This window comes from Protopterus annectens, chromosome 13.part0, assembly GCF_019279795.1.
Source record: "Protopterus annectens isolate FY-2018-M chromosome 13.part0, PAN1.0, whole genome shotgun sequence".
NCBI lineage: Eukaryota > Metazoa > Chordata > Ceratodontiformes > Protopteridae > Protopterus > Protopterus annectens.
This window is the reverse complement of record NC_056747.1, coordinates 1,201,120,510-1,201,146,940: the sequence shown is the minus strand read 5'-3', so window position 1 is coordinate 1,201,146,940 and position 26,431 is coordinate 1,201,120,510. Positions and strand designations below refer to the sequence as shown.

Below are 26,431 nucleotides of genomic sequence, written 5' to 3'. Positions count from 1 at the left end.
GAACTCCAGCTCTATTCAGTCTCATACCGCTTGCTCAGAGGTGACCTGTGCCTGACATATAAGGCCATGTCAAACCCTGATTTGATGAATATGCTTCACCTCAAAAATCTAGATCCCTCAGAACCACAAGGGCGGGAGACTTAAACCTTGACACGGTTATTAATAGAACATGCTGGAGGGACAGATTCATCACCCAGAGACTCCCTATGCTGTGGAACAAAATCCCGGTACATGTGAGGCAGAGCACCTCGCTGGCCTTGTTCAAGAGGAATCTTGACCAATGGATGGGGGATCGCAGATATACCCCAGGGATTACTTCAGTGTCACTGCTTGACAGAGGCACAGCAAAATAATAGGCATAGTTTTATTCAAACTAAAAGGGTGGCGAAAGCCAAATAACTATGGGCTAGGCTTATAAATGCCTATGAACCTATGAACCTATACTGACAGAGTACTAGCCTGGGAAACATTACTGATATAAGCACAAGAAGACGTCCACTGTACATATGACCTGTATACCTGTAAGTATAACTATACTGACAGAGTATTAGCCTGGGAGACATTACTGATATAAGCACAAGGGGCAGTGCACTGTACATGTGACCGCTATACCTGTAAGTATATCTATACTGACAGAGTATTAGCCTGGGAGACATTACTGATATAAGCACAAGGGGCAGTGCACTGTACATATGACCTGTAAGTATATCTATACTGACAAAGTATTAGCCTGGGAGACATTACTGATATAAGCAGAAGGGGCAGTGTGCTGTACATGTGACCTGTATACCTGTAAGTTTTACTATACTGACAGAGTATTAGAAGGGAGACATTACTGATATAAGCACAAGGAGCAATGTGCTGTATATGTCACCAGTATACCTGTAAGCATAACTGTACTGACAGAGTACTAGCCTGGGAGACATTACTGATATAAGCATAGAGGTAGTGTGCTGTACATGTGATCTGTATACCTGTAAGTTTTACTATACTGACAGAGTATTAGCCTGGAAGATATTACTGATATAAGCAGAAGGGGCAATGCACTGTACATGTGACCTGTATACCTGTAAGTGTAACCTTACTGACAGAGTATTAGCCTGGGAGGGAAACATTACTAATTCAAGCACAAAGAGCAGTGCACTGTACATGTGACCTGTATACATGTAAGTATAACTATACTGACAGAGTATTAGCCTGGGAGACATTACTGATTTAAGCACAAGGAGCAGTGCACTGTACATGTGACCTGTATACTTATAGGTATAATTATACTTGCAGACTACTAGCCCGGGATTCATTACTGATATAAGCACAAGGAGCAGTGCACTATACATGTGACCTGTATACCTGTAAGTATTGTGATGCCCCAGCTCTGGGCCAGTCATCAAGGAGCCTCAATCCTCACCACTGGCACCTGTGGGGAATGCTCATTGGGAGGATAGCAGGTACACACACAGAATCTCCAGATGCAGTTGTCTGCATCAAGCACAGTCAAGAACAATGTCACTTAAGAACACAGAGGGAACACAGTTGGTCCAGGGGCTGGTTTCTCCCTCTTTCTCTTGCTCCTCTATAAGACTCCCCACAAGCACATCTATAGAGTTGAGATTTCAACTGAGTGTCCAAGCCAAGACCTCCAGCACCCTCTCTGTCCAAGCAGTGCTTTGTTTCCCTGCCCAAGTAACTGACACCCACACTCTTTGAGGTTTGATGTACACACACACACACACACACACACACACACACACACACACACACACACACACACACACACACACACGGAATGTTGGCACAGGTTTATTAGCTATGCCCCCTTCTGCCCAGACTATAAGGTAGTTATGACTGCTACCAGACACTCCTGTCAGCTACCTTAATGCTCTTCCAAGGGTACCCAATATACTGAGTGAAATTAATATTAATACAAATGGTAGTTTGCCCACAGCAAAGCTATTAGGAGTGGCCCACAAAGCGTCACCAAATAAATATGCAAGTCCTCCCAAAATGTAACTATCTCTACAAAGATCAGCCACAATGAAAGGTCTAAATGTATTTAATAATAAATAATAAAAGAACAAGAAAATACCAAGTATATATTCACAGTGACATCAGAGTTCAAATCACAGGAAATATTTAAAATAACACTGAAGGGCAGGGTCAGACAAATAAAGGAAAACAATATCTAAACTGAGCTTCACTGTATTCCTCACTGAATCTAAGAGAATTATACTATTCCCAACTTACTTGACAGAGAAAGGCAGATGATGTGGTGAATGCCCTTCTTATTGTCAGGCCCAAGACATAATACAGAATGCTCAGTCTCACTAACAGACTTCTCAAAATAATATCTAAAATATTACTTCTGTGATAGTTTGCAGAATGACATCACTTCTGTCATCTGATTTCTAGTTCCCATGTAAACCCCCATTGCTGGAAGCTGTCAGGATTTAGCACCTACCTGTATAAATACACACACAAGGGCTTTTGCTTAGATTTGTGGCAGGTGCTGGAAGTCATAAAACAATTTAATACATCCATGCTTCCAGAGTACTAATTAATTCACCCCAAAGACAATACAGAAACCTTCCTAATACAGACTTTGTGTCCCTGGCTGCATTGGAATCTGTGAGATAGCATCTTTATGGCCTAGCCTGTAAAGTGATTTAATTTCAGATATATTTTAAAGTGTTCTAGATTGAGGTTAATCTTCCAGTATCCTTTGTTAAAACATATACATGTAAACAGTTACAGTAGTGTATGTACATTTCTGTTCTCTCCAATAAGGCACACTGTGGCTATATTTCAAACACAAGCACTTTACAAATACCTTTTCAACACAAACATCTGTACAAATCAGTTTGATATGCACATGACACACAGTTCTAATACAATTGTAACACAAGCATCTTGTATAAATCGGTTTGATATTCACAAATGACATGTAATTATTTACAAAATTCCAGCTAGCTGTGCTGGCAATAGCTCCTGTCATCATGGCTCTCCCCCTTTAAAGACTCAAGCTAGTTTTTCAAGTGCCCCTTGAGAAATGTTGCTTGAGAGAAATAAGCTTATTTAGGAATATATTACCCAATTACCTGTCTTGCAATTTCATCTGCCATTGCATTGCTGACTCCATTACAGTGTTGCACTGTCATATCATATGCCTGCAACCCTAGACTCCACCATAGTAACCTGGGATTTTGCTGGCTGGCTCCCTGTAGTCAGAGATCCCCCTCAGATTTTGCTGGCTGGCTCCCTGTAGTCAGAGATCCCCCTCAGATTTTGCTGGCTGGCTCCCTGTAGTCAGAGATCCCCCTCAGACTCCTCCTGCATCCTACTGCAAATACTCAGCACAATGGCCTCCCTGTCATGGTAATGTTTCATCATGTTAAGATGATGCAATTTATGGCCCTGCCTCCTGCCTAGCAGATCTACCATGTAGTTAACATCACTGACCTTCCTTACCACTGTGAAGGGTCCCTTCCAAGCTGCCTGCAGCTTACTGTGCCTGTCAGGAATGAGAACCATAACCTGCTGCCTCACAGCATACTTTCTAGCTCAAGTATTCCTGTCATACCAGACTTTTTTCTGCTGATAGGCTTCTGCCAGGTTCTCCTGCAACAAGCCCATAAGTTCCCTGGGCATTGTCCTGAGGTTTAGAACATATGCCACAACAGACTCCTTGTGGGATTCACACTCATCCTCCCACTCATCACAAATCAAATCTAGAGGTTCCCTCACCCAATGTCCATACAGCAAGTCAAAGGGTGAAAAACCTGTGGATTCCTGAGGTACTTCTCTTTATGCAAACAGTAGATTGGGCAGATATTTGTCCCACTCTCTCTTAGACTGGTCTGAAATTGCCAGTAACATGGCCTTTAGTATAGAATTTAACTTCTCCACAAGACCATTAGTCTACGGATGGTAGGGGGTTGTCTTTAGGTCCTTCACCCCACAGTACTTCCACAGACATGGCAGCAGGTCTGACATGAAATTGGCACCTCTATCAGTCAGTATTTCTCTTGGGAAAACTACCCTGCTGAAAATGTATAGTAAAGCATTTGCCACCTTCCCTGCCTCAATAGAGGACTGAGCCACCACCTCAGGGTATCTAGTAGCATAATCTACTACCACTAGGATATACATCTTCCCTGTGAAACTTGGGATACTTAGATGCCCCACAATGTCCATTGCTACCTTCTGAAATGGCTCCTTAATCACAGGCAAATGCACCAAAGGAGTTTTGACCTTGTATCCTGCCTTGCCTACTTTTTGTCAGTGCTCACAGGTTCTGCAATACCTTGTTACATCTCTTGCAATCCCAGGCCAATAAAAGTTCTACATAACACATCTCTTGGTATGCTTTATGCCCATGTGACCTGCAAAGGGAAGGTCATGGGCTATGCTAGAAGTTCCAGACAGTAGGCTCTGGGCACTACCAACTGCTGTATTCTCTCACCCTCTAGCCCTCCCTCAGGGGTCCATTCTCTATACAATAACTCTTTGTTCCAGTATACAGAATCCCCTTTTCCTTGAAACTCAGGTGCCTCCCTAGCTACCTCCCTCAAGCCTTGTAGTGTAGGGTTGGAGAGCTGAGCCTGTCTCAACTGTCTCTTTGTAACCCTTCCCAGTTCCCCTTCCACAGGAAGTCTAGTATCCTCTGACAGTGGTGCCTCACTGTCAGCCTGGGTACTACTACTCCCCCTCTGCCATTGCAGTCACTCTGTCCAAGGGAACATCAGTACCCACCTGCAGCTGTGGCTCATCTTCAGTCTCAAAGAGTAACTCCCTCCCTGAAGTAGCCACCTCACCAGTCCTGGCTTCAATTGTGCTGTCTGTCTGGGTCTCCTCAGGCTACCATTAACTGTGTGTCACTGGATGCACACAAGGCACTGCATTATCAAAATCATTCCCTATAAGGACATCTGCAGGGATAGTTTACTATGACAATAACAAGTGCACATTCAGCAAAAATGGGAATTTCAAACCTCATTTGGTTTATTCTTGTATCGCTGACCTGCAATACTGGAAGTGTTCAGTGTAGCAAATGCCACTGTGCATTCGCACGTCTGATCAAAGTTATGACTACAGATCGCTGTACAGTGAGGATAGAGAGATTACCCTTTTTGACACTGTAGTGCAATTGTGAGTTGGAATATATAATTTGCAGGGGGTGTGGGGGGTGCAGGGGGGCTCACCTCCCCCCTTCATCAATGTTACATTATGTGATTTGCAGTAGTGAACTGTGAAAAGAATGTCAAAAGTGTGAATGTGAATGTTTTGGTGCATGCACTTCGACATTCTGACCTCATTATTATGCATAACATTGCACGTGTGAATCACATAGGTAAATATATTTTATTCTGACTTTCAATATTTTGATAGTAAACCTGCAGAGATATCCTCAAACACACCTACTTTCTTGCTTCCTTTTCCACTCTCCCAGTCAAGGTGAACCCTAGCCAGTGGTATTTGGAATGGAGTTCTTCCTAAAAGTCTGACTGGAGTAGACTGCCCAAGCAAGTAGTGCTCCTCTTTAACCATTGCAGGCCTCACAATGGTTAGGTCAGAAGCTATGTCTCTCTTAACATTGGCCTTGTTGTCTACAGACAACTTACCACTGGTATTCTGTTATTCTCATTTGCTAGCTCCCCTACCTTTTTTTCCCCACCTTGCTTCTGTGGACATCTATATGATACGTGGCCCCACTGGTTACATTTAAAATATTTAACCCCTGAACCTGTCCAAGTACCTGAAGTAGTGGCTTCTCCTTTTGCTGGTGGACCCTGTTGAGGTGGCTTAGCCTTCCCAAAATGGGTTCCCTTATATCCATGTGCAGCAGTGGGTATCCCTTTCTTGTGCAGTGATGCCCTGCTTGTCAAGTAGAGATCCGTTTTTTTGCCCCAGCTCATCTGTGGTGTTGCATTCCCTATTTGCTAACCAGATTCTCATGTCCTCAGGCAAAGAGCTAAGGGTTTGTTCCCTCACCAAATGGTCTACCAGCCCTTCAAAAATGGTGACCTACCACCCACTAGCCCACCTACGAAAATAAGTGCTTAACTCAGCAGTATAATCACACACACTTTCATCTGCCTTGCGTCTATGCTCATGAAACTTTTTTCTATAAACTTCTGGTGTTAACCTAAAACACTCTAATAAACTTTTTTTTACTTTGTTATGGTTTAAATAATCAATATCAGACAATTTAGAAACAGCAGTTATAGCTTTACCATGGAGTAAGGGGGTCAGGAACTGTTCCCCAGAGCCCTTGGTCAACATTGTACTGTTTATATACCCTTTCAAACATATGAATAAATCAAAATTATCACCCTCTGTAAATTGTGGAAAACATTCACTGACCTTTATTGCTTCTGGGGTTTGGTTATTGCCTTCCCCATTACATCCATGACCCTGGCGAAGAGTCAGCATTTTCTTTTCATGTTGCCTCTGCCTCTCATTTTCTTCAGCCTCCTAACATTGCAGTCTCTCTGCTGATTCTAATTCCATTTGTTCCTCCTGCCACAGTCTCTCTGTTGATTCTAATTCTAAATGTTTGGCCTCCAGTTCAAGTCTCTTTAACTCCAGACAGATTTTTAAGTCCTCTGAAAAAAAATTGAACAGTCCATTTTTTGAGAGCTGTGCATCCCCAATTCCAGTCTGGTTGTCTTACTGGTTGCAGCTGACTAAGGCTGCAATAATTTCCCCTTTAGTCAGACTGGCATGCAGCAGTCTTTTGGCTTGGAGCATCTTAGCCAACTGGCTCCTTGTCAGCTTGCCATAATCCTCTGCTGACATCCTTGCCTACTCTCCCTGACTAACTAAACAAACAAAAGTAAATAAATAAAACTATTGTGATATGAAACTCTGAATGCTCACTGTCTGGCTGTTTGACAGTACAAACACCTTCTTTAGTGACAACTAGTTACAGACTACAGAAGCTAAATATCCACACCACTGTTCACCAGTATGTGATGTGATTCCACCACTGCCAAACAATATGTGACACCCCACCTCTGGGTCAGTAATCAAGAAGCCTCAGTCCTCACCACTGGTACCTGTGGGGAACGTTCACTGGGAAGATAGCAGGTACACACACAGTATCTCCAGATACAGCTCTCTGCATCAAGCACAATTTCCCTTAAGAGCACACAGGGAACACAGGCAGTCCAGCGGCTGGTTCCTCTCTCTTTCTCCAGATCCCCAATAAGATTTGACACTGGCACAGCTATATAGTTAAAATCTCAGCTGAGTGTCCAAGCCAAGACATCCAGTAAGCCTCTCTGTCTAACCAGTGCTTCATGTCCATGCCCAAGTAGCTGACATCCACACTCTTTGAAGTTTGATGTACACAAACGCACACACACACACACGCACACACGCACACACGCACACACCTGGGAAAAGCTGGAACAGGTTTACTAGCCATGCCCCCTTCTCCACACACTATAAGGTAGTTATGACTGCTGCCAGACAAACCTGCTAGCCACCTTAAGGCTTTTCAATGGGTACCCAATATACCGAGTGAAATTAATATTAATGCAAATGGTAGTTTAATCAAGAGCAAGGGTATTAGGAGTGGCCCACGCAGTGTCACCGAGTAAATATGCAAGTACTCTCAAAACTTAAATATCTCTACAAAGATCAGTTACAATGTTGCTTCTAAGTTTAAATATATGTAATAATAGATGGTAATAAAAAACAAGAACATACTAAGTATATATTCACAGTGGCACCAAAGTTCAAATCACAAGAAATATTTAAAATAACATTGAAGGACAGGCTCAGACAAAAAAGAAAAAGGATATATCAACTCAACTTCACTATATTCCTGACTGAATCTAAGAGAATTATACTATTCCCTACTTACTTAATAGAGCAAGGCAGATGATGTAGTGAATGGTCCTTCTTGTTGTCAGGCCAAGATAGAATACATAATGCTCAAACTCACTAAGAGACTTCTCAAAATAATATCTAAAATATTACTACTGTGATAGCTTGCAGAATGACATCACTTCTGGTCTGACTTCTAGTTCCCATGTAAATCCCCATTGCTGGAAGCTGTCAGGATTTAGCACCTACCTGTAAAACTACACACACAAGGGTTCAGATCTGTGGCAGATGCTAGAAGTCATAAAACAATTTCATACCTCCACTCTTCCAGAGTAGTAATTAGCTCACTCCAAAGACAATACAGAAAGCTTCCTAGTACAGACTGTGTGTCTCTGGCTACACTGAAACCTGTGCAATATCATCTTTATGGCTTAGCATGTAAAGTGATTTAATTCCAGATATATTTTAAATGTTGCAGGACTGAGGTTATCCTTCCAGTTTCCTCTGTTAAAACATATACATTTTCACAGTACATGTACATTTCTGTTCTTTCCAGTAGGGCACACTGTGGCTACATTTCAAACACAAGCCCTTTACAAATACCTTTTCAACACAAACATCTGTACAAATCAGTTTGATATACACATGATATACAGTTCTAATACATTTGTAACACAAGCATCTTGTATAAATTCATTTGATATTCACAAATGACATATAATTATTTACAAAGTTCCAGCTAGCTGTGTTGGCAGTGCCTCCTATCATCACACATATAACTATACTGACAAAGTATTAGCCTGGGAGACATTGCTGATATAAAAACAAGGAACAGTGCACTGTACAAGTGACCCGTATACCTGGAAGTATGACTATACTGACAGAGTATTATTCTGGGAGACATTACTGATATAAGCACAAGGGGCAGTGCACTGTACATGTGACCTGTATACCTGTAAGTATAACTATATCGATTGAATATTAGCCTGGGAGACATTACTGATATAAGCACAAGGGACAGTGTGCTGTACATGTGACCTGTATACCTGTAAGAATAACTATACTGACAGAGTGTTAGACTGGGAGATATTGCAACAATACAAACACTGCAAATATATATATTTTAAGTAAGCCATTTTATAATAATAATAATAATAATAATAATAACCACTTGTCCATGAATATATTTGGGATTTGCTCATGTTCAGATTTATTTATCCATTCTGGGAAAAGCATCCTGTATACTCAGACAAAAAGAGTTTAGAGTATTTTAGAAGATAGAGCTAATCAGAATGTTGGATTCAGGTATTCATTCAAAATGATTCCATGATAAGTATGTTGCATCTTGAAACTAAATAAACTTAGTAGATCAAAAGAAAAGAAAAGAAAGAAGAAGAACATTTAGTGTGTGATCAGTAGCATATATCTGCAAAGCATAATTGCTTAGGTAATGTCACACATAAACTTACTTGCCATTTGTAGACATAGTCTACTGTACACCATTTATTTTCCTCTCTCTATCTCTCTCCTAATACTAACAGATAGACACACACATATAGATAGATATAAATGTATACATGGGTATACTTTATTTAAGTAAAAATACCCACAGTCAACTGCAAAACATTGACCACATATGGTAAAAAACATTGAAAACAATATGTCAGTACACATGTGCCAAGAAGCAGCCTCAGCCCATGCAAAACCTAAATTAAAAAAATACACCAGAGCATAATTTTTGAAGAAAAATAAGCCTACCCCGCACACACACCCTCCAATGTGGGGCATTGTGCCCACTACACCTCTACTAATTTTATATACTCACCAAGAAGGTGCAATTTTCATTAACAAGACTCATGGTTCATTGAAGCATGACTGACTGAATCTTGTTTCATTAAATCTAATAGAGCAATATCAGTTTTGCTGACCGATGAATGATTCAATAAGTAGGCCTTAAAGTAAGTGTTTGTGTAATTTCAAAGTATGTAAAGTCCAAATGCATATTATTTGGTCATTACTTTAGACTTTGCGAAGATTATGGCTACTGCTTTGTGTCTAGAAGAATACATCCATAGTTCATCCTTAGTTTTTCTGAAACAACTGCAACAGAGAAATTGCCACTATCAACACAATGGGTTAATGCTGGGGATTTGTTTCTCGAGGGGTAGGGTTCAAATCCCTTTCCCCCTTTGTACTTGATATTTAGGGGATGGGTTTGGCATAATGGTTAAGGTCTTTAACTCAGGTTATTGGCTAGACTTAAAATGGCCCATCAGGGCTGTTAGCCTAATAATCACCTATGAGCCTATACACATTACAACATTAGAGCTAGTAACTAACGTTATTGTGGTACATATGCCACAGCACCATACATGGGAAGTGGGAGGTGTTCTGGCCATCTCACAAAGAGAATCTGTAAGTCATATGAGAAAGCAGTCATCGATGTAGAAAAAAGTGATTTCATGCTGCATAGTTTGACAAGTAAAAGTCAATCATTTTGTTTTGAGAAATCACACAAGTTTTGATTTCACCTAGGTGATTTTGTATTTGCTAGAGAAAGAAATTAAATTTAAAATAATTGTGTATTTGATTCTGTAAGGATACAGGGAAAACTATTTTAATGAGATCATTTTTCTTAGTCAGAATGAGCAAGACACTGATATATTGCCCTTTCTGCAAAAAATACAAAGTATGTGAATGAAAAGGCACTAAATGAAAACTCTGATTCCTCTGACTGCTTTTTGTCTGCTGAACTATGTACTGACAGTGTCATGATATAGCTTTTGTCAAAGTTGAATTTTAATATAGACACTATATATATATATATATATATATATATATATATATATATATATATATATATATATATATCCACAACATGCTCACACCTGCTATCCTCCCTCCTGTATGGCTCCCTAATATTCACAAACCTTTGAAAGTCAGACCTCAGCAATCTAGAATCATGCTACAATAAGACTGCAAAATTTGCTACTAACCAACTGCACAAATCCCACCACTGCCCAGCTCTCTCTCAGTTAAACAGGCTAGAACCTCCCAACCTTTTATTACTACATCAACTAACCTTAGCCCACAAAATAATCAATCAACCTAGCAACTGCCCTGCTATCTCCAACTTAGTCCAACCCAGTAACAATCTCTCAGATCTTCTAACAAACATTTGTTAAAGGTTTCCAACTCCCAAAACTCTCATGGTGACTCACTCTATTTGCACAAAATTTCCAGACTCTGAAACACTCTTCCCAATACCATAACCAAAACCCCTAACCTCCATCAGTTCAAGGTCCTCCTAAAGGAACACCTTGCTAATCACTGGCTGTGCTCTTGCCACTCTCCTGGCTAACTTCCTCCTCATACTCTCTACATATACCAGATAGGGTTCACCTACTTCCCTACTAATACCTACATTCCCAGTATGCTCCTCACCCTGCTTAGATTCCTTATTACTTGTTTCATCCTCTTTTCTGGACTCTGCCTCCACTGCTCCATTTGGGAATCAGCAGACTGATAGACATCCTTAGGCACAGATACATGCTTCAAACACACAATGCACATAACTATTACCTAAATATAATATTTGACTCTATTCAAAAATTCATTATTTCTCTGCTTAATTGCATATCTATTATTGTTGCTGAATTTCTTACTTGAACTTGTTTTGTTCTGTATATAAACCACATGTTGCTTGTATATAAATTACTGCTATATGTATTATATTGTTTCTGTGTTATATTGTATTGTACATTGTGGAGCTCCACTGAAAACACGCCCCTGGCTCAGTCGGACACTACCCGGTTAACAAACTAAATAAATAAATACATAAATAAATGTTATTAACTGCACAATAATTTGCATTTGACAATACAACAGCTCTCTTCACTTTTAGTGCCAAGTTTAACACACAGATTCTTTATTGTCTTTTTTCAGTGCCACATTAAATATTTCTATAGGAGAATAGTATGATAAATAAACTAATATTGGTTACACCAAAATCATAGCTAGGGCAATAATGTAAACATGCCCCATAACACAGCCCTGTACCCCAAAACTAAATATTCTAATTGCAGTACTGCTGCATCTCAGCTCAGTTATATGTAGTCAAGGAGGTGTACTGTTTTCTTTTACGCAGCAACCATGACTTCAAATACAACAAATGTTCTCTTAGTCAGCTTCATCTAGGCCATGTTTAACAAAATATTGAATATGGAGTTGCATGATTTCCAGTTAAGTTTTGGGAACAAATTTCTCCTACTTTGTAATATAGTTTCTCAATCAGAACTAATTCAAATTCAAGAGTCATAAAATAATTGATAGAACAAACATAGAAGCCTTCCCTTTTGATTTATTTACTTATTAGATTACTTTCATAATCACCAAACTTAATTTTCAATTTAGGAGCAAGTTTCTTCACAAGAAAAGCTAAAAACTATTTAAAATAATGCTGCCACAAATTAAAGAATCATAAATAATACCTCCATAAAGGGTACAGAAAGTGACACACTTTGAGTACATAATAGATAATATTTTATCTTAGTTGCATGAATAGAGTTATGGTGCCATCCCCCAAACTTGCTGAACCATTTCATACTGTTTTCCTTAAAAATGCGTATCTTTGCATACCTGTCAGTTCTCTCTTTTTTTTTCCCCCCTCGGACCTCAGCCTACTAGCCCAGCCCTCAGTGCCCATGTTCATTCTAGGTCTACCAGCCATTCTTGTTAACTGCATCTGTGAGCAACTGTCCTCTTAAGATCTTGTCTCTACTTCAGGAGTGCCATCGACAAGCGCCCTCCCACCCAGGATGGGCACGCCCATGGCTCCCTGCAATTCTGTCAGTCACCGAAGCCACTAATCAAACCCAGGTTGCCCAGGCCAAAGTCAGGGCTTTATCTCTCTGCACCACTGGACAGGCTACCCAACAATTCTCTTGTCTATTTTCTCTTGTTTTGGTTAATCCCCTCATCATATGTTAATGTTTACTTTCCAGGAATTCATAGACATTTCAGAGGAGATGTTTGAAATAGTACAGGCAAATTTTAAAGTAGAATATGGGCTTTTATTGATGCACATATTTTTTTTTCTTTTGGAGCATCTTATTGATTCGTTCTTATCCTGGTATGTGATAAAATCTGCACAGAAAGATGCAGCTACTGCCGTCAGTATTCCTTAAACATATTTTAATAGATGTTACTTAATCTATACTTCAAAGTCGTATAGTTGTTGAAGCAACTATTTAATTAGCTTGGAAAAGCCAGTGTATTGTTTGAACTACACCATCCTTTTCTAAATATTCACTTAAATATTTTGTTAGTCTAGGTACTTTGTATTAGTATTCCACACCCATACAGTTCAAAGCAATATTAAGCTCCTTCCAAGTGGAAATAAACATAGTGTTTTTAAAGACTGCTTAGACTACATAACCACACAGGGGTCCCATGAGGTCTGACTAACAATAACAAACTTTATAGGTTCATAGGTTCATAGGTATGCACTAGGCTAATGGCCCTGGAGCCTTTACAAGCCTAGCCCATAGAATTGCCCTGGCATTGTGCCACCTGATGTTAGTTCCCAGTCTCTCTTTCAAGTAGAGCCACTGGAGTGATCCCCGGGGTGAACTTTCTATTTCCCATCCACTCATCAAGATTTCTCTTGAAGAGGGACAGCGAGGTGCTCTGCTTGACATGTATGGGAAGTCTATTCCAGAGCATGGGCAGTTTCTGGGTGAGGAACTTGTCCCTCCAGCATGTTCTGTTGATTGTGGTAATGACGTTGAGGTCTCTGTAGTGTGTGGTGCAGAGCAATTGGGATTTCTTTAGATGTAGCATTTCTAGCAGGACTGGGTCAGACATGACTTTGTAAGTCAAGCCGAGATCGCCTCTAAGTAGGTGATATGAGACAGAGAATAGCTGGAGTATTTTGAGTCTGTACTTGTAGGACATATGTTTAATGCCTAGTATCCTCTTCGTGAGGTACTTCTGTGGCCTCTCCAGCTGTTTCAGGTGTCTAATGAGGTACATGCCAAATGGGGCATTATACTCAATTATTGGTCTAATGAGGGAAGAGTAGACAATGACCTCTTTCTTCCTGGATGCAAAACCATTGGTAATGAGATGTACTACATAGAAGGACTTTCTGACCACAGTGGCAATGTGGTGGTCAAAGGAGAGGTTGCTGTCAACCTGCATCCCCCGATCTCTTATAATGCTTTCAGTGTTCAGTGGGCTCCCATCGATGTGGTAATTAGTGGGAAATGAGTTTTTACCAAAGGGGATGAAGACGCATTTTTTGGCATTAAGCTTAAGGCCATGGTTTCAACACCAGTCATTGGTCTCAGTGAGGCCTTTCTGTAGGATGTCTGCATCACTTGGCGAGTTAATAATGGTTCCCGGATTGCAGTCATCTGTGAACTTGGTTAGCCAGAGTCCCTTTGTGTTGGCCTGGACTTCTGAGAAGTGGATGCTTAACAGGAGAGGACCTAGGACTGATCCCTGTGAGACTCTACTCGTGACTGGTCGGCAGTCTGACTTGGAGTCCGCTACTTTCAAACTGTGTGCTCTATCTGTGAGCCAATTTGCAACCCACCAAGTGATACAGGGGTTGATGTCTAGTTTGGTGAGTTTATCAATAATTCCTGAGTGAGGAATGGTATCAAAGGCCTTGGCCAGATCGAGATAGTCTGTATGCACTGCCTTACCTTCATCCACAGCCCTGGTGAGTGACTCAAAGAAGTCAACCAAGTTGAGCAGGTATGATCTCCCTTTCACAAAGCTAAATTGCGTGGGGTCTAGAGTTTGGAGATTTCCTGCATCTTTGTTAATCAGGTCCATGATGATGTGCTCCATAGCATTGCATATTAGACTCATCAGGCTAATGGGGCGATAATTCCCAAGGTCTGTAGTCTCTCCCCTTTATGAAGAGGGCTGACTGTAGCAGTGTGCTGTTCGATAGGGACAAAGCCTGAGGTGAGGCTGTGACTGAACAGGGCACACAGATGTGGTGCCAGTTTCCTTTGTAGTTCATGTAGAACACATCCAGGGATATTACTGGGTCCCATGGAAACTGTATTCTTGGCCTTGGACAATGCAGCTTTAACCTGTGCTGCAGTAATGCTGGGTGCCTGGCATTCTTCCAGTATTGTGATTGGTCCTTTGGAGGGGGTAAAGTTGGCACTGAATTTGTCGGCCAATATGTTGACAATATCTGTTGGCTCAGTATAGGAGGTACCATTGTGTAGTAACTCAGAGCAAATCTGGGTATTGCCTTGGAGGTTCTTGATATAACTATAAAAGGCATTGTGATTGTTTTTAGTGTCTGCCACAATTCTACCTTCATAGCTGGCTTTTTAGAGGATTTGATGAGGGATCTCAACTTTTTGTTGAAGCTAATAAGGGAGTTTTTCCAGTTTTGGGACTTCCCCTTTTTTGCAACAGTTTCTTCCTTCTGTTGTAGAGTTTATTAATGGCAGGGGACCACCAGATAGGCTTCCTTGAATTTATGTACATGTTCGTACAGTGCATTGGTCTATGATTCAGCAGTTATGCAGCTATTTTTCATTGGCATGGGTGCCGTGAAATTAGCCACCTCTATTTTTAGTAGCCCAAAGTCAGCTTTGGAGAAGTTTTTCAAGGTGGTCACCTTTGTGGGGGGTATGGGTGAGATGTGGATTTCCATGGTGATTAGTTTATGGTCAGATCTGACCAGGGACAGATTGACTATTGGTGTAGAGCAACAGTCACCCATGTTAGTAATAACCAGGTCAAGGATGTTGCTTCCTCTTGTGGGGACCAGAATAAGCTGGTCCAGAGCATTGGAACTGATGAATTCCACAAAGCGTTGGGCCAGTGTATTGGTGCTTGAAGTAGTTTTCCCAGTTGATGGAGGGGTAGTTGAGTCTCCTAGTATGAGAGTGTTGGATTGGACTTTGATAGATTCCAGGGTGCTTAGGAATGTGGAGTGAGAGTTTAGGGACATGGCTGGGGACCTATAGCAGGCTATGACCTGGATCGCAATTTTACCCAATGTTAGTTGTACCTGAAGTATCCCAGATGCATTATGATGGGCTACTACTCTGGAGGTGTGCATATTCTTTATGAATATGGAGACACCACCTCCTTTGGAGCTTCGGTCCATGTTTTTGGCCAAAAGGTGTGGAATGAGTTATAGCCTGATAGCGCAGGGGTGCTTTCTGCCTCTTTAAACCAGGTCTCCATTACAGCATAAATGTATATGTTCTCCATTTTGAGGAGTGCTTTGAGTGAGTGCATCTTGAGATTTAGACGTCTAGCACTGAGCAGCATGACCCTCAGATTGCATTTATTTATAGCTGTTACTGTGGTAGTTTGATCTTTGAAACACCACTTAAAAAGGCACTATAGGGATGGCAAAAGCCTTAGCCAGTACCCGGAAACCCAGGGGTGACAGATGCAGGCCATCTCTGGCAAAGCATTGAGGTCTGCCAATCATGTCATCCCAAGCAGACAGATACTGGATCCCCTTAGAATCACACTAGAAACTTAGCCAATTGTTGAAGTCAATCATTTTCTGTTTGTACTGCAGTATAATTCTGGGTGATGGTAGGATACTGCTCAGGACTAGGGTCATACCTGCCTGGGCCACATAATCTCAGAGCTCCACCATATCTCTTTTCATGTAGTCCATGGAGGTGCATCTCAGGTCATTCACACCCACGTGGACAATGACAGCGTCATACTTGTACTTGTTGTGGAGTGACGTGAGTGAGTGTGTTATGTGTCAGATTTTGGCACTTGATAGACAGTTGACTGTTACCTTCTTCTTATTCAACCTAGTGAGTGGGACATCTGTGTGCCTCACTATTACATCACGTATGATTAGTGAATTGGGCAAGGTGTTTAGCCTTAGGGGCTTAGGTTGAGGGGCACACTCTGAAGGTAAGCTATGTGTTCTGTGGTTTGTGCAGAGTTGCGGTGGTTGAGTGCATTTCTGTCTTGGAGGTCTCTGCTGTTTGGGTAAATTTCTAGTGAGAGCCTCCACAAAGGTGGGTGTGTGGTTTGTGTTTTTATGTGAGAGCTGTGATGGTGGGTGTTCAGAAGGGTTATGTGTTTCATGTGGTGTGGTGCAAGTGTTGACCTTCTCCTCTTGACCAGCTATTCTGGTCTTGGCTGGAGAGTGCATAGCTTCCAATTTGGTGATATAAGTGCATCTCTCACAAGTCTGAGTGTTGGGAGGTAAGATGAGAGGTTTGTCTGTGTACATGAGGCAGTTGTTACACTGCCTCAGAATGCCCAAGTGCACCAGGTTAATAGAAGAAAGCACAGGGAACTGCCCTTTAATCATGCCCGGGGGGGTGGTCATAACTACTAAGTACTGGAGCTATTTCTGTGAAGAACAACTATTGCTGATGGCACTTAGGTGTGCTACATTAATTGCGACAAAAAACCTGTTGAAGTAAAAAGTGATTAAGTATTTGAAGTACAAGAGACAGAGAGAAATAACTAGCAAGATCTAAGGGAAAAACTGAAGAGCAGACTTTCTGGCATCAGTAATAGCTTACCTCAGCTCAGCACTGCTGCACGGTGCAAACCTGCACAAGACCCAGGGTTTTAAACCAAAAAGTTGAAAGGGATGGAAAAACTGCCCAAACGGCCAATAAACTATAATTTCTGGGCCAGAAACCACTTCTCTTGTGGGAGATAGGCTACCTAGTGCTTACCACTCCCAATGATAAGCCAGAAGGCTTCCCTCCAACACAGAAAGGCTTGGGGGGGGGGGCTCAGAAGCTTACAAACAGTCCTGGATACAACAAATCTGTATCAGAACTAGACAAGTTACAAGAAAGGTAGAAAAATAGCTTAGAGCTTTTTTTTTTTTTTTTTTTTTTTTTAAAGAAAAGGAGCTATAACAGCAGTGCAAGCTAGCACACGAGTGTGTAGCAATATTAAAGTAAATACAGTTTAAATAAATGCAATTAAATTAAAAAAAAAACAACTAAAAAAATTGCAGAAAGCAGTAAATTAGGAAAAATCAAAATGGAGGCACTTAGATTATCTTTTTCTCCTTCGTGATGCTCTTGTAGTCTGCAGGATGCCAAAACTGGATATGCGGAGCTTAAACAAGTGCAAACCTGCGCAAACGCGGCTAAATGCTCTAATGGGATACTGGAGACTTTAAGGGAAGACATTTGCACAAATGCAGCTTCATTCATTAGAAAATGCATTGATCTTTCTTTGGGGGGCAAATCCCCAAGTTCTGCTACAGCAGACTATGCCTGTGCAATTCTTTACTTTTAACTTGGGTAGTTGCATCTCAGTAAGGAGACATCTGCCTTTCAACAACCGTCTAGAATAAAAAAAATATTTCAACAAACTGCACAGAGACTGCCACATACAGAAATGACTATTCTGACAATTCAACTGTTTCTATTCTGAGATTATAGAAATAACTTTGCATCTCTTTGTTAGCTTTCAGAACATTATAGTGCACCAGTGTCGTGGTTTCTTATGTTTGTCCATCTGGGTAGGTAGTTGTGACATCTCTGCATTTACCACATGTAAATAAAAATAACAATATATGTAAAGCCATGTTTTGTCTTACACATGGGACCAGATTCCGAAAGACTTAATCTCTGAGTGACCTATGCTGGTGTAAAGCCAATTACTCCAAAAATAGGTCTTTTGGAATCTGGTGCTGGTTGTATAGGCCTTCACTGAGATAAATCACATACACTGAGGACAAATCTTTTGGAATAAGAGTATGATTACAACAGAGTTAAGTCATTTACACTGAAAGAAAATTGTTTGGAATTTGGCCAATGATCCATAAATGTAGACCGGCCATTCATTGAAAATGTATCTTGCAACAAAATCAAATACACTTTACAGCATTAAAATTACTTTCAACATTTCTTATATTAGATAACATGAAGGTTCATTTGTCCCCTATTGTACAGGAATGAACTCTGTCCTCAAAAAAAAAAAAATGTATATATATATATATATATATGTATATATATATATATATATATATATATATATATATATATATATATATATATATATATATATATATATATATATATATATATATATATGGGTCTACTTCTATTCGCTGACAGCCCATTTCACTGAAACCCATTTGGTTGACAGCTCATTTCATTGACAAACATTCTAGGTGGGGGGCTGTGCCCCCCCCCCCAACTATATATAACAACTCCACAGTCGCACAACAGTGGGGAGGGGGGCAAAACCCAGGTTTTTGCCTTGAATACTTTTGTCAATGAAATGAGCTTTTCAACCAAATGGGTTTCGTGAAATGGGCTGTCAGCGAATAGAAGTAGACCCATATATATATATATATATATATATATATATATATATATATATATATACATGTTGTTTGTCTTTCGGCTTTTCCCAGTTAGAGGTCGCCACAGTGGAACTCCGGTCCGCTAATGATTGGCAGTTGGTTTTTATGGTGTCGAGTTGCCAGCCCGATGCCCATCCTTCAAAGAAGGCACACCCATTCAACGTATGTCTTTCAAATGCCCACTCGACCACGGGGAGGACATGCAGACTCCACACAGAAGGCACTCCCAACCCTAGCCAAGAAACGAATGGGAGAACCTCTTGCTGTGAGGCAACAACGCCACCACTGCGCCACCGCGGCAGTACCATATATATATATATATATATATATATATATATATATATATATATGTATGTATGTATAGATTTTTTTTTCAGTGAACTGAGTTTTTAATAGACTGTCACAAGGCCTTATATTGGCCAAGCAGGAAGCTCACAGGAGATCAAAATCCAAACAGCACAAACAAGCATGAGGAAAATTAATTACATTATCAAAAATTCAAGTAAAAGGATAACACATAAGTAACACAAAAACTGGTTTATGACACATAGAAAATAAATAGATAAATAAATAAATAAATAAATAAACAAGAAAAAAACACCCCAGTTATACTCTTGTGAAAAAGGGTGTTGTTTCCCAGACTAGACATCTAGACATGGCTATGTTTTTAAAAACATAGCCATAAATGAAATGAGTACTTGCAATACTTTTTGTTAAAAAAAAATATATATATATATATATATATATATATATATATATATATATATATATATATATATATTACATCACAACTGTAACTCTGACAGAGGTACACATACATTAATAGAAAAGAAAACAAACCATAGTGATTTATTTGTTGTCATACAGTATACATGTATTAAACAATTATCATCATTCCAATACTACATAAATTACTCAATTCCTGCAATCCCTTAAACCCCTGCATGGATTGTTCTCATAAATTCCATTTACTACTATGTAATTTTCTCTTTCCCTTTTCTGAAAATCCAACTTCCAGCTCTTTTATCTCCTGTACAATATTCAATACTTCATTTACAGTTTGTTTAGATTTTACTTTTCGTTTTCTAGAAATTGTTTTTTTGGCAGTCAACAGCACCAAAATTAGTAAGAATTTACTATGCCTAAACACTTCAAATCCTGTGTCCCAGGTGAAAAAAAAAAACATTTCCTTCTTTACAACTATTTTCACCCCCAAAATTGCTGAGAAAGTGCTCTGCAATGAGTTTTTAACACCTGTCAACCTGTTACACTACCAAAAACATGTTCTCACTTCTTTTCACTATCAGCATTTGTTGTCCGTCTAAGGAAAAATTCTTTGATGTCTGATTAGGGTAGAAAATACCAATACAAACATTCGCAATCCTAAACCTTCTGGACTTTGTTGCATACTTAGAAGCTATAAATATATCCTTGCATTGTCCTCTAGTAAATTGGCTCTCATCCTGTTATGTGATAAAATGAACACAAAAACATGCAGTTAGTCCGGACAGTATATCTCAAACATATTTTAGTGGATGTTACTTAATCTATACTTCAGAGTCACATAGTTGTCAAAGTCTCTCTTCTCAATCTTCTCTAAACTCCTCTGATTGTTATAATTACCATGCAGTATGTCCTACGAATTATCCCTTTTTTAACAGCAGCTTCTCTTGTAGACTCAACTAGAAATTTTGGGTCTATATCATTTAATCAAAACTCACTTTGTGGAACCCATCTTCATCAAACACCTTTTCATCGAAGTCTGAAATTGGCGGACTTTGAATCAAACTGTTTCCCAGGCAAAGCAATGGTAGGTCACCTTAATGACCGTGGAAAAAATAAAAAACTTAAAACCTATACAGGTAGAGGGCTTTGCCCCTCACACATACCCCCATCGTGGCAAGCTGCACCCCCATACCCCCAACAACTAAATATACCAACTCTGAGATCGCACTACAGGAGGGAAAAGGGCAAATTCCATATGGTGGCCAACCATTGGTTTTCCCCGGGAAAAACTTCAATTAAACGTCCATACGCTGATTTGAGACTTCAGTGAAAACGTGTTCGACAAAGAGGGTTCCGAAAAAGTGAGTTTCTATTAAATGATATATACCCAGAAACTCTACCAGACCTGGACTTCTTTGCCTATAGTCTGATATTAACTCCTGGTAGGGAAGGTAGTCACTAACAGCTTTCCGTTTCAGTGTTATTCAATGGCTAGTTCCACTAGTGACCCTGTCTTGGCCACATTTTGTCATTTAATCACTAGGTTTTTAGGGACTTGCCCCAGAAATTGCACAGTTTGATTCAGAATATTAATTTTGCCCTTCAGAATTACTTTCTGGATAAAAATCAGCTTAAGTCCTACCACACTGTGTAATGCAGTGAAGATGAATATCATTGCAAAGTACATGTTTTCACTTAGAACTTATAAGATTTCATCTGACCTCTTCTTTGATTTGACTGCTGGCATTTTTCAGTACTAGGACAAACTGCATTATTTTCAACCTCTACCAAAGACTTCATTCTGACCTTGTAAAACAACCCTTGCAACACATGCAGAAATGTATGTTGCCTATATTAATGAGACAGCATTAGAACAATGTGGTCTGGATGTTGAAAAGTGCCAGACATACTGTTTTGTTTGGCAAACATATTCAAAAATATAATCAGACATCTTCAAGAGTAAAATGTGTCATTTTTCAAATTCAAGCCAAAATGCATTTTTTATCCCAAGAAGGGATTTTGTTATTGCTTTATAATATCCTGTTTTCTACCACTTAAAGATGTTCTTTGCATCATATTTATTTTACTTAATGTACACTGTACAAGTGATCGTTCATCACTTGAAACAAATGTTAAATAGAGTATTGTTGCAGTATGTTACGTGAACAAATGTTTCATTATGACATACATGCCTTGTACCTTAAGGTACTTATAAAATACTTTAGAGATTCTGTTGTGTGTTTGGTGGAACTAACAGCAATTTGCTTAACGCATATCACTAATATCTTTTCAATCACCAAAGGATGGATTATTAATGAATTATTACTTGGAATGAAGAATGTTTTTGTTTTTGCTTCACTTTGCACTGCTTTAAGTGATACATTTCCTTTTTTTGTGCTTTCTCTCTGTTAATGACCATGCAACTGTGTGTTATTACAGATCTACAACATATAATGGCCACATCCAGAGACTATGATGAACTCCTGTTTGCATGGAAAGGATGGAGAGATGCTTCTGGAAAGAAGATACGAGAAAAGTATAAGCGATATGTAGAGCTAAGCAACAAAGCTGCTAGACTTAACAGTTAGTGTATATTTGCTTTGTGGTTTTTGTTAATAGCTGTACAAGGAGAAGAACAAGAAAAAAGCACTTTAGGAAACGATTTCTTGTCAATGTCATTTCATGTGTCTGGGTGTAGTCACATTTAAATAAAATAAGCTCTGTGGCAGTCATTATAAATAAATAACCCTGGTATACTGGTAACTTTATGCCTGTAGCTGTGGAACAACAGCTAGAGACAGTAGGAACATAATAAGGATACAGCGCTGATACTTCCTTTGCTTTTTGGGTGGTAGACATGTTACTAGTTAAAAAAAACATAACTAGCTTACTTGTTTAGCAACAGACATTCATTTTCCAATTAGTTGAACAGGGATCACTCACTTTTTGTGCAGCATATCAAGCCTCTTATCTGTCATTACAAAATGAGTGTCAGAAAACGAAACCCTGCTAAGGAAACATCTGTTCCAGTAGAAAATACATAATATCATATCCTAATGGCTACACAGTAAGCTTTCCAGATACAAATACGCACTATAAGTATGTGATGTACTATATAAATGTGCACTATCAGTATAATATGTATTATAAGTAAGTACTATATAAATAGGCACTGTAAATATAATATGCACTGCAAGTGGGCACTATACAAATACGCACTATAAGTATGTGATGTACTATATAAATGTGCACTATAAGTATAATATGCACTATAAGTGTGCCCTATATAAATATGCACTACAAATAAGTACTGTGTGTACCAATATGCTCTACAGGTACCCCTGAACAAAACACTCTCTTATCTTTAGGCTAGATGATTATGATACCTGCCTAATGCTATATAGCTCTTCAGTTTCTCAACTACAGTTGCAACTCACATCATCCTTTCCAGTCTACACTAGCACCTGCAAGCTCTGACATCAATGGTACCCTTCATAGTCTATGACACCTCTTCCACTACATGATACCCTCTATAACCCATGCACTTTCTCCAATACACATCTCTTTTTCTAGCTGACAGTACCTCCTGCAATCCATGACCCCATCTTTACTTCATGTGACCTTCTTCAATCCACAGGACCGCCTGCTGTCTTCTACTAGCAGAGTTATAATCTATGGCACCTTTCTAATCCATAAATCTTCTCTACTGCATGACATCTTCATCAGTCCATAACATTTTCTGCACTTCATTGCACGTTTTCCATGTGATAAATGACAGATCCAAACTTTAAGAATTCTGATACCATTTATTTGAAATATTTCTTTATATAAATTATAAGGATTTCAATCCATTATGTAAAAAAAGGAATTCTAATAGATTACATAATCATTGATGACGTTTGGAACTGCTGGTTTTCATTTTGGAATTTAGAACATTGCTTGAATATGTTTCCCATTTCATGCCACCCTTTCTAATCTAGCCTTTTTTAAGTACACAGCGCACACTATAATCCAATGCACCTTCATCAGTCTGGTAAAGACTGTAATCTAAGGTACTTTCAGCAACTCATTTTACCTTCTCCAAAACATTACATTTATTACAATCCATGTCTCTTTTTCTAATGAATAGTATATTTCACTAACCCCCAGTACATAGAACCCACAATAATCCATAATACCATTTCAAGTCCATAGCATTGTTTGTAACTCATGGTGCCCTCATTAATCAATGGAATCCCCAAAATGAACAAAACCTACAGTAATCCATAGCTGCCACTCTAAAACTGGCGCATTTTGTAGTCCCCCATCTTTAAGCCATTGTATCTTGTGTAATCCATTTCACCCTACGTAATCCATGATGTACTCTATATAATCTTTGGTAACCCTTTTAATCATGTCAGTTCTATAATCCTTCACATCTTCTCTAATCCGTAGTATCTTCAGTAATCATGACCTTCTTTGTAATACATAGCAATCTAGGTAATCCATGCAAGTCTCCGTAATCCATGGTACACTTTGTAATTTATGATTTCTTCTGCAGTCCATGCCACTCTCTATAATCCATGCTACCTTCTGTAATTCATTGCACGCTCTACAGGCCATAGTTATTGCTCCTTTCATATCCAGTGGCACTCTCTGTATCCCATAGTATTTGCTGCAATTCATGCCACACTCTGTAATTCGTACCATGTTCTACAACCCATGACACCCTCTGTAACCATGGCATCCTCTGCAATTCATAGTTAGAGCTTCTTCTGTAACCTATGGCATCCTGTGTAACCATGGCACCCTCTGCAATTCATAATCATAGCTCCTTCTAAATCCCAAGGTATTTAGTGTAATCCATAGAACCTTCTGCAGTCCATATTACTATCTGTAGTCCATACTACATTCTCTAATCCATGGTACCCACTGTAAAAATGGCATCCTCTGCAATCCATAGTTATAGCTTCTTTTGTAACCCATGGCATCCTCTGTAACCATGGCTCCCTCTGCAGTCCGTAATTATATTTCCTTTTAGGTCCCATTGTGCTGTCTTTAATACCATGACTGATTGCCCTCTGCTGATCTAGAACATTCTACTGACCCTACAGTATTTTGTCAGCCATGTACAGGGAAGTGGTATTTTTGATGAATGTGAAGAATATGGCCAGGACATTGAGGAATCTACTGCATCATTGTTAACTGTTGACAGGGGAACTAAAATATCTACATGAACCACCACCAAACAACAAACTGGCCTCAGTCCGTCATCCCATTCAAAGTGCAGTCTGTTGGAATTGCAGTTCCACTTCATAGCACTGCAGTGGCATTACTGGAGTACAAGTCCAAAATCCTGATTTGAGGACAGAGCCACTAATCTTCTTACCTTCCCAACATCACTGGTAGGTGTCTGTTAAACTCCATAATCAATTGCAGTACCTACAATCCATAGAAGTCTCTGGAACACTAAGTAAACCATAATGTCTCCATAAACCATGGCTACCTTTGTGTGCTTGCTGCCATCTGTAGTCTGTAGCACCCTCTGTAATTTACAAGAATGCCTGTAATTATGACACCTGCTCCTCCTGCAGTGCTGGTGGAATACACAGATATGACAATACTCCCCTAAAAACTAAGTCCATTGTAAAAAATGTTTTCTATTTGTGGTTTAGTGGTCCTTCAAAACTGTATGTCTATCACAAAAAAATTGTATGATGACTTTTCTTGGTGTAATTAGTCTGTTCTCCAACTTTACATCCCATTGTAGAATTAAACCATCTCTGGAGTCAGTGGTTTCCTTTATTCTACACCACAGTGATTGCTTTGGGCATTACTCCATGCCATTTCTAGCTGTGGGTATCATCCAGTGGTCAATCACAGAATAGCAACAACCCCTCTCACTGTAACTCTACCCCATTCAGACTTTTGTCATTTAACATAAGAATTGTTTTTCTCTGAGCAGGTGGTTTTATGAAAGAAGTGACATTAATGTTAGGAAGGGCAGCAGTGAGGCTATGGGTGGTGAATGATGATGTCCGACTACAATAATACCAACAAATATCTTAAAAGGGGCAGTTGTAGGGTAGGGGGAGCAGCAGCTGTTTGTATCATATTCCATATTACTAACCCCAAGACCTGGTATGAGCCCGTGAATCCAATGCATGCAGAACCCCTGATTTTTTTCATTCCAATAGACTTTATTAAAAGGGCTCAATTTATGTATTACAACTAACACAACATTACTGTCTATGCTTACAGCACAAATTAGAACCGCACTGTAGCTATCATGTTTAACTTAATACAACACTTTGGCTCTATTCTCAGCCAAATAGAACTGATGGTGCTATCTTGTATTGCATATGGCATCCATGTGCTACTAAAAAAAAAGCAAGTAATGTGCTCTCTGCTTTACACTCTTTTACAAAACAGGCTGCTGGACTTTGGATACATACCAATTAAACAAATTTAACAATTCATGTAGTTAAATTGGCTTATTCTGTTCTTAAAAAAAAATACTCATTTTGAAAAATTTTC

At 39.5% G+C, this 26,431-nt stretch overlaps 1 protein-coding gene across 1 annotated transcript in view; it reads left to right on the top strand.

Moving 5' to 3' along the window:
• Nucleotides 1–26,431, top strand: part of ACE (angiotensin I converting enzyme) — an 806,509-nt gene that overhangs the window by 557,960 nt on the left and 222,118 nt on the right. The window contains exon 16 of the mRNA XM_044055209.1: nucleotides 22,355–22,498. Coding sequence (XP_043911144.1) covers nucleotides 22,355–22,498 — 144 coding nt within the window. The remainder of the gene's footprint in view (nucleotides 1–22,354; nucleotides 22,499–26,431) is intronic.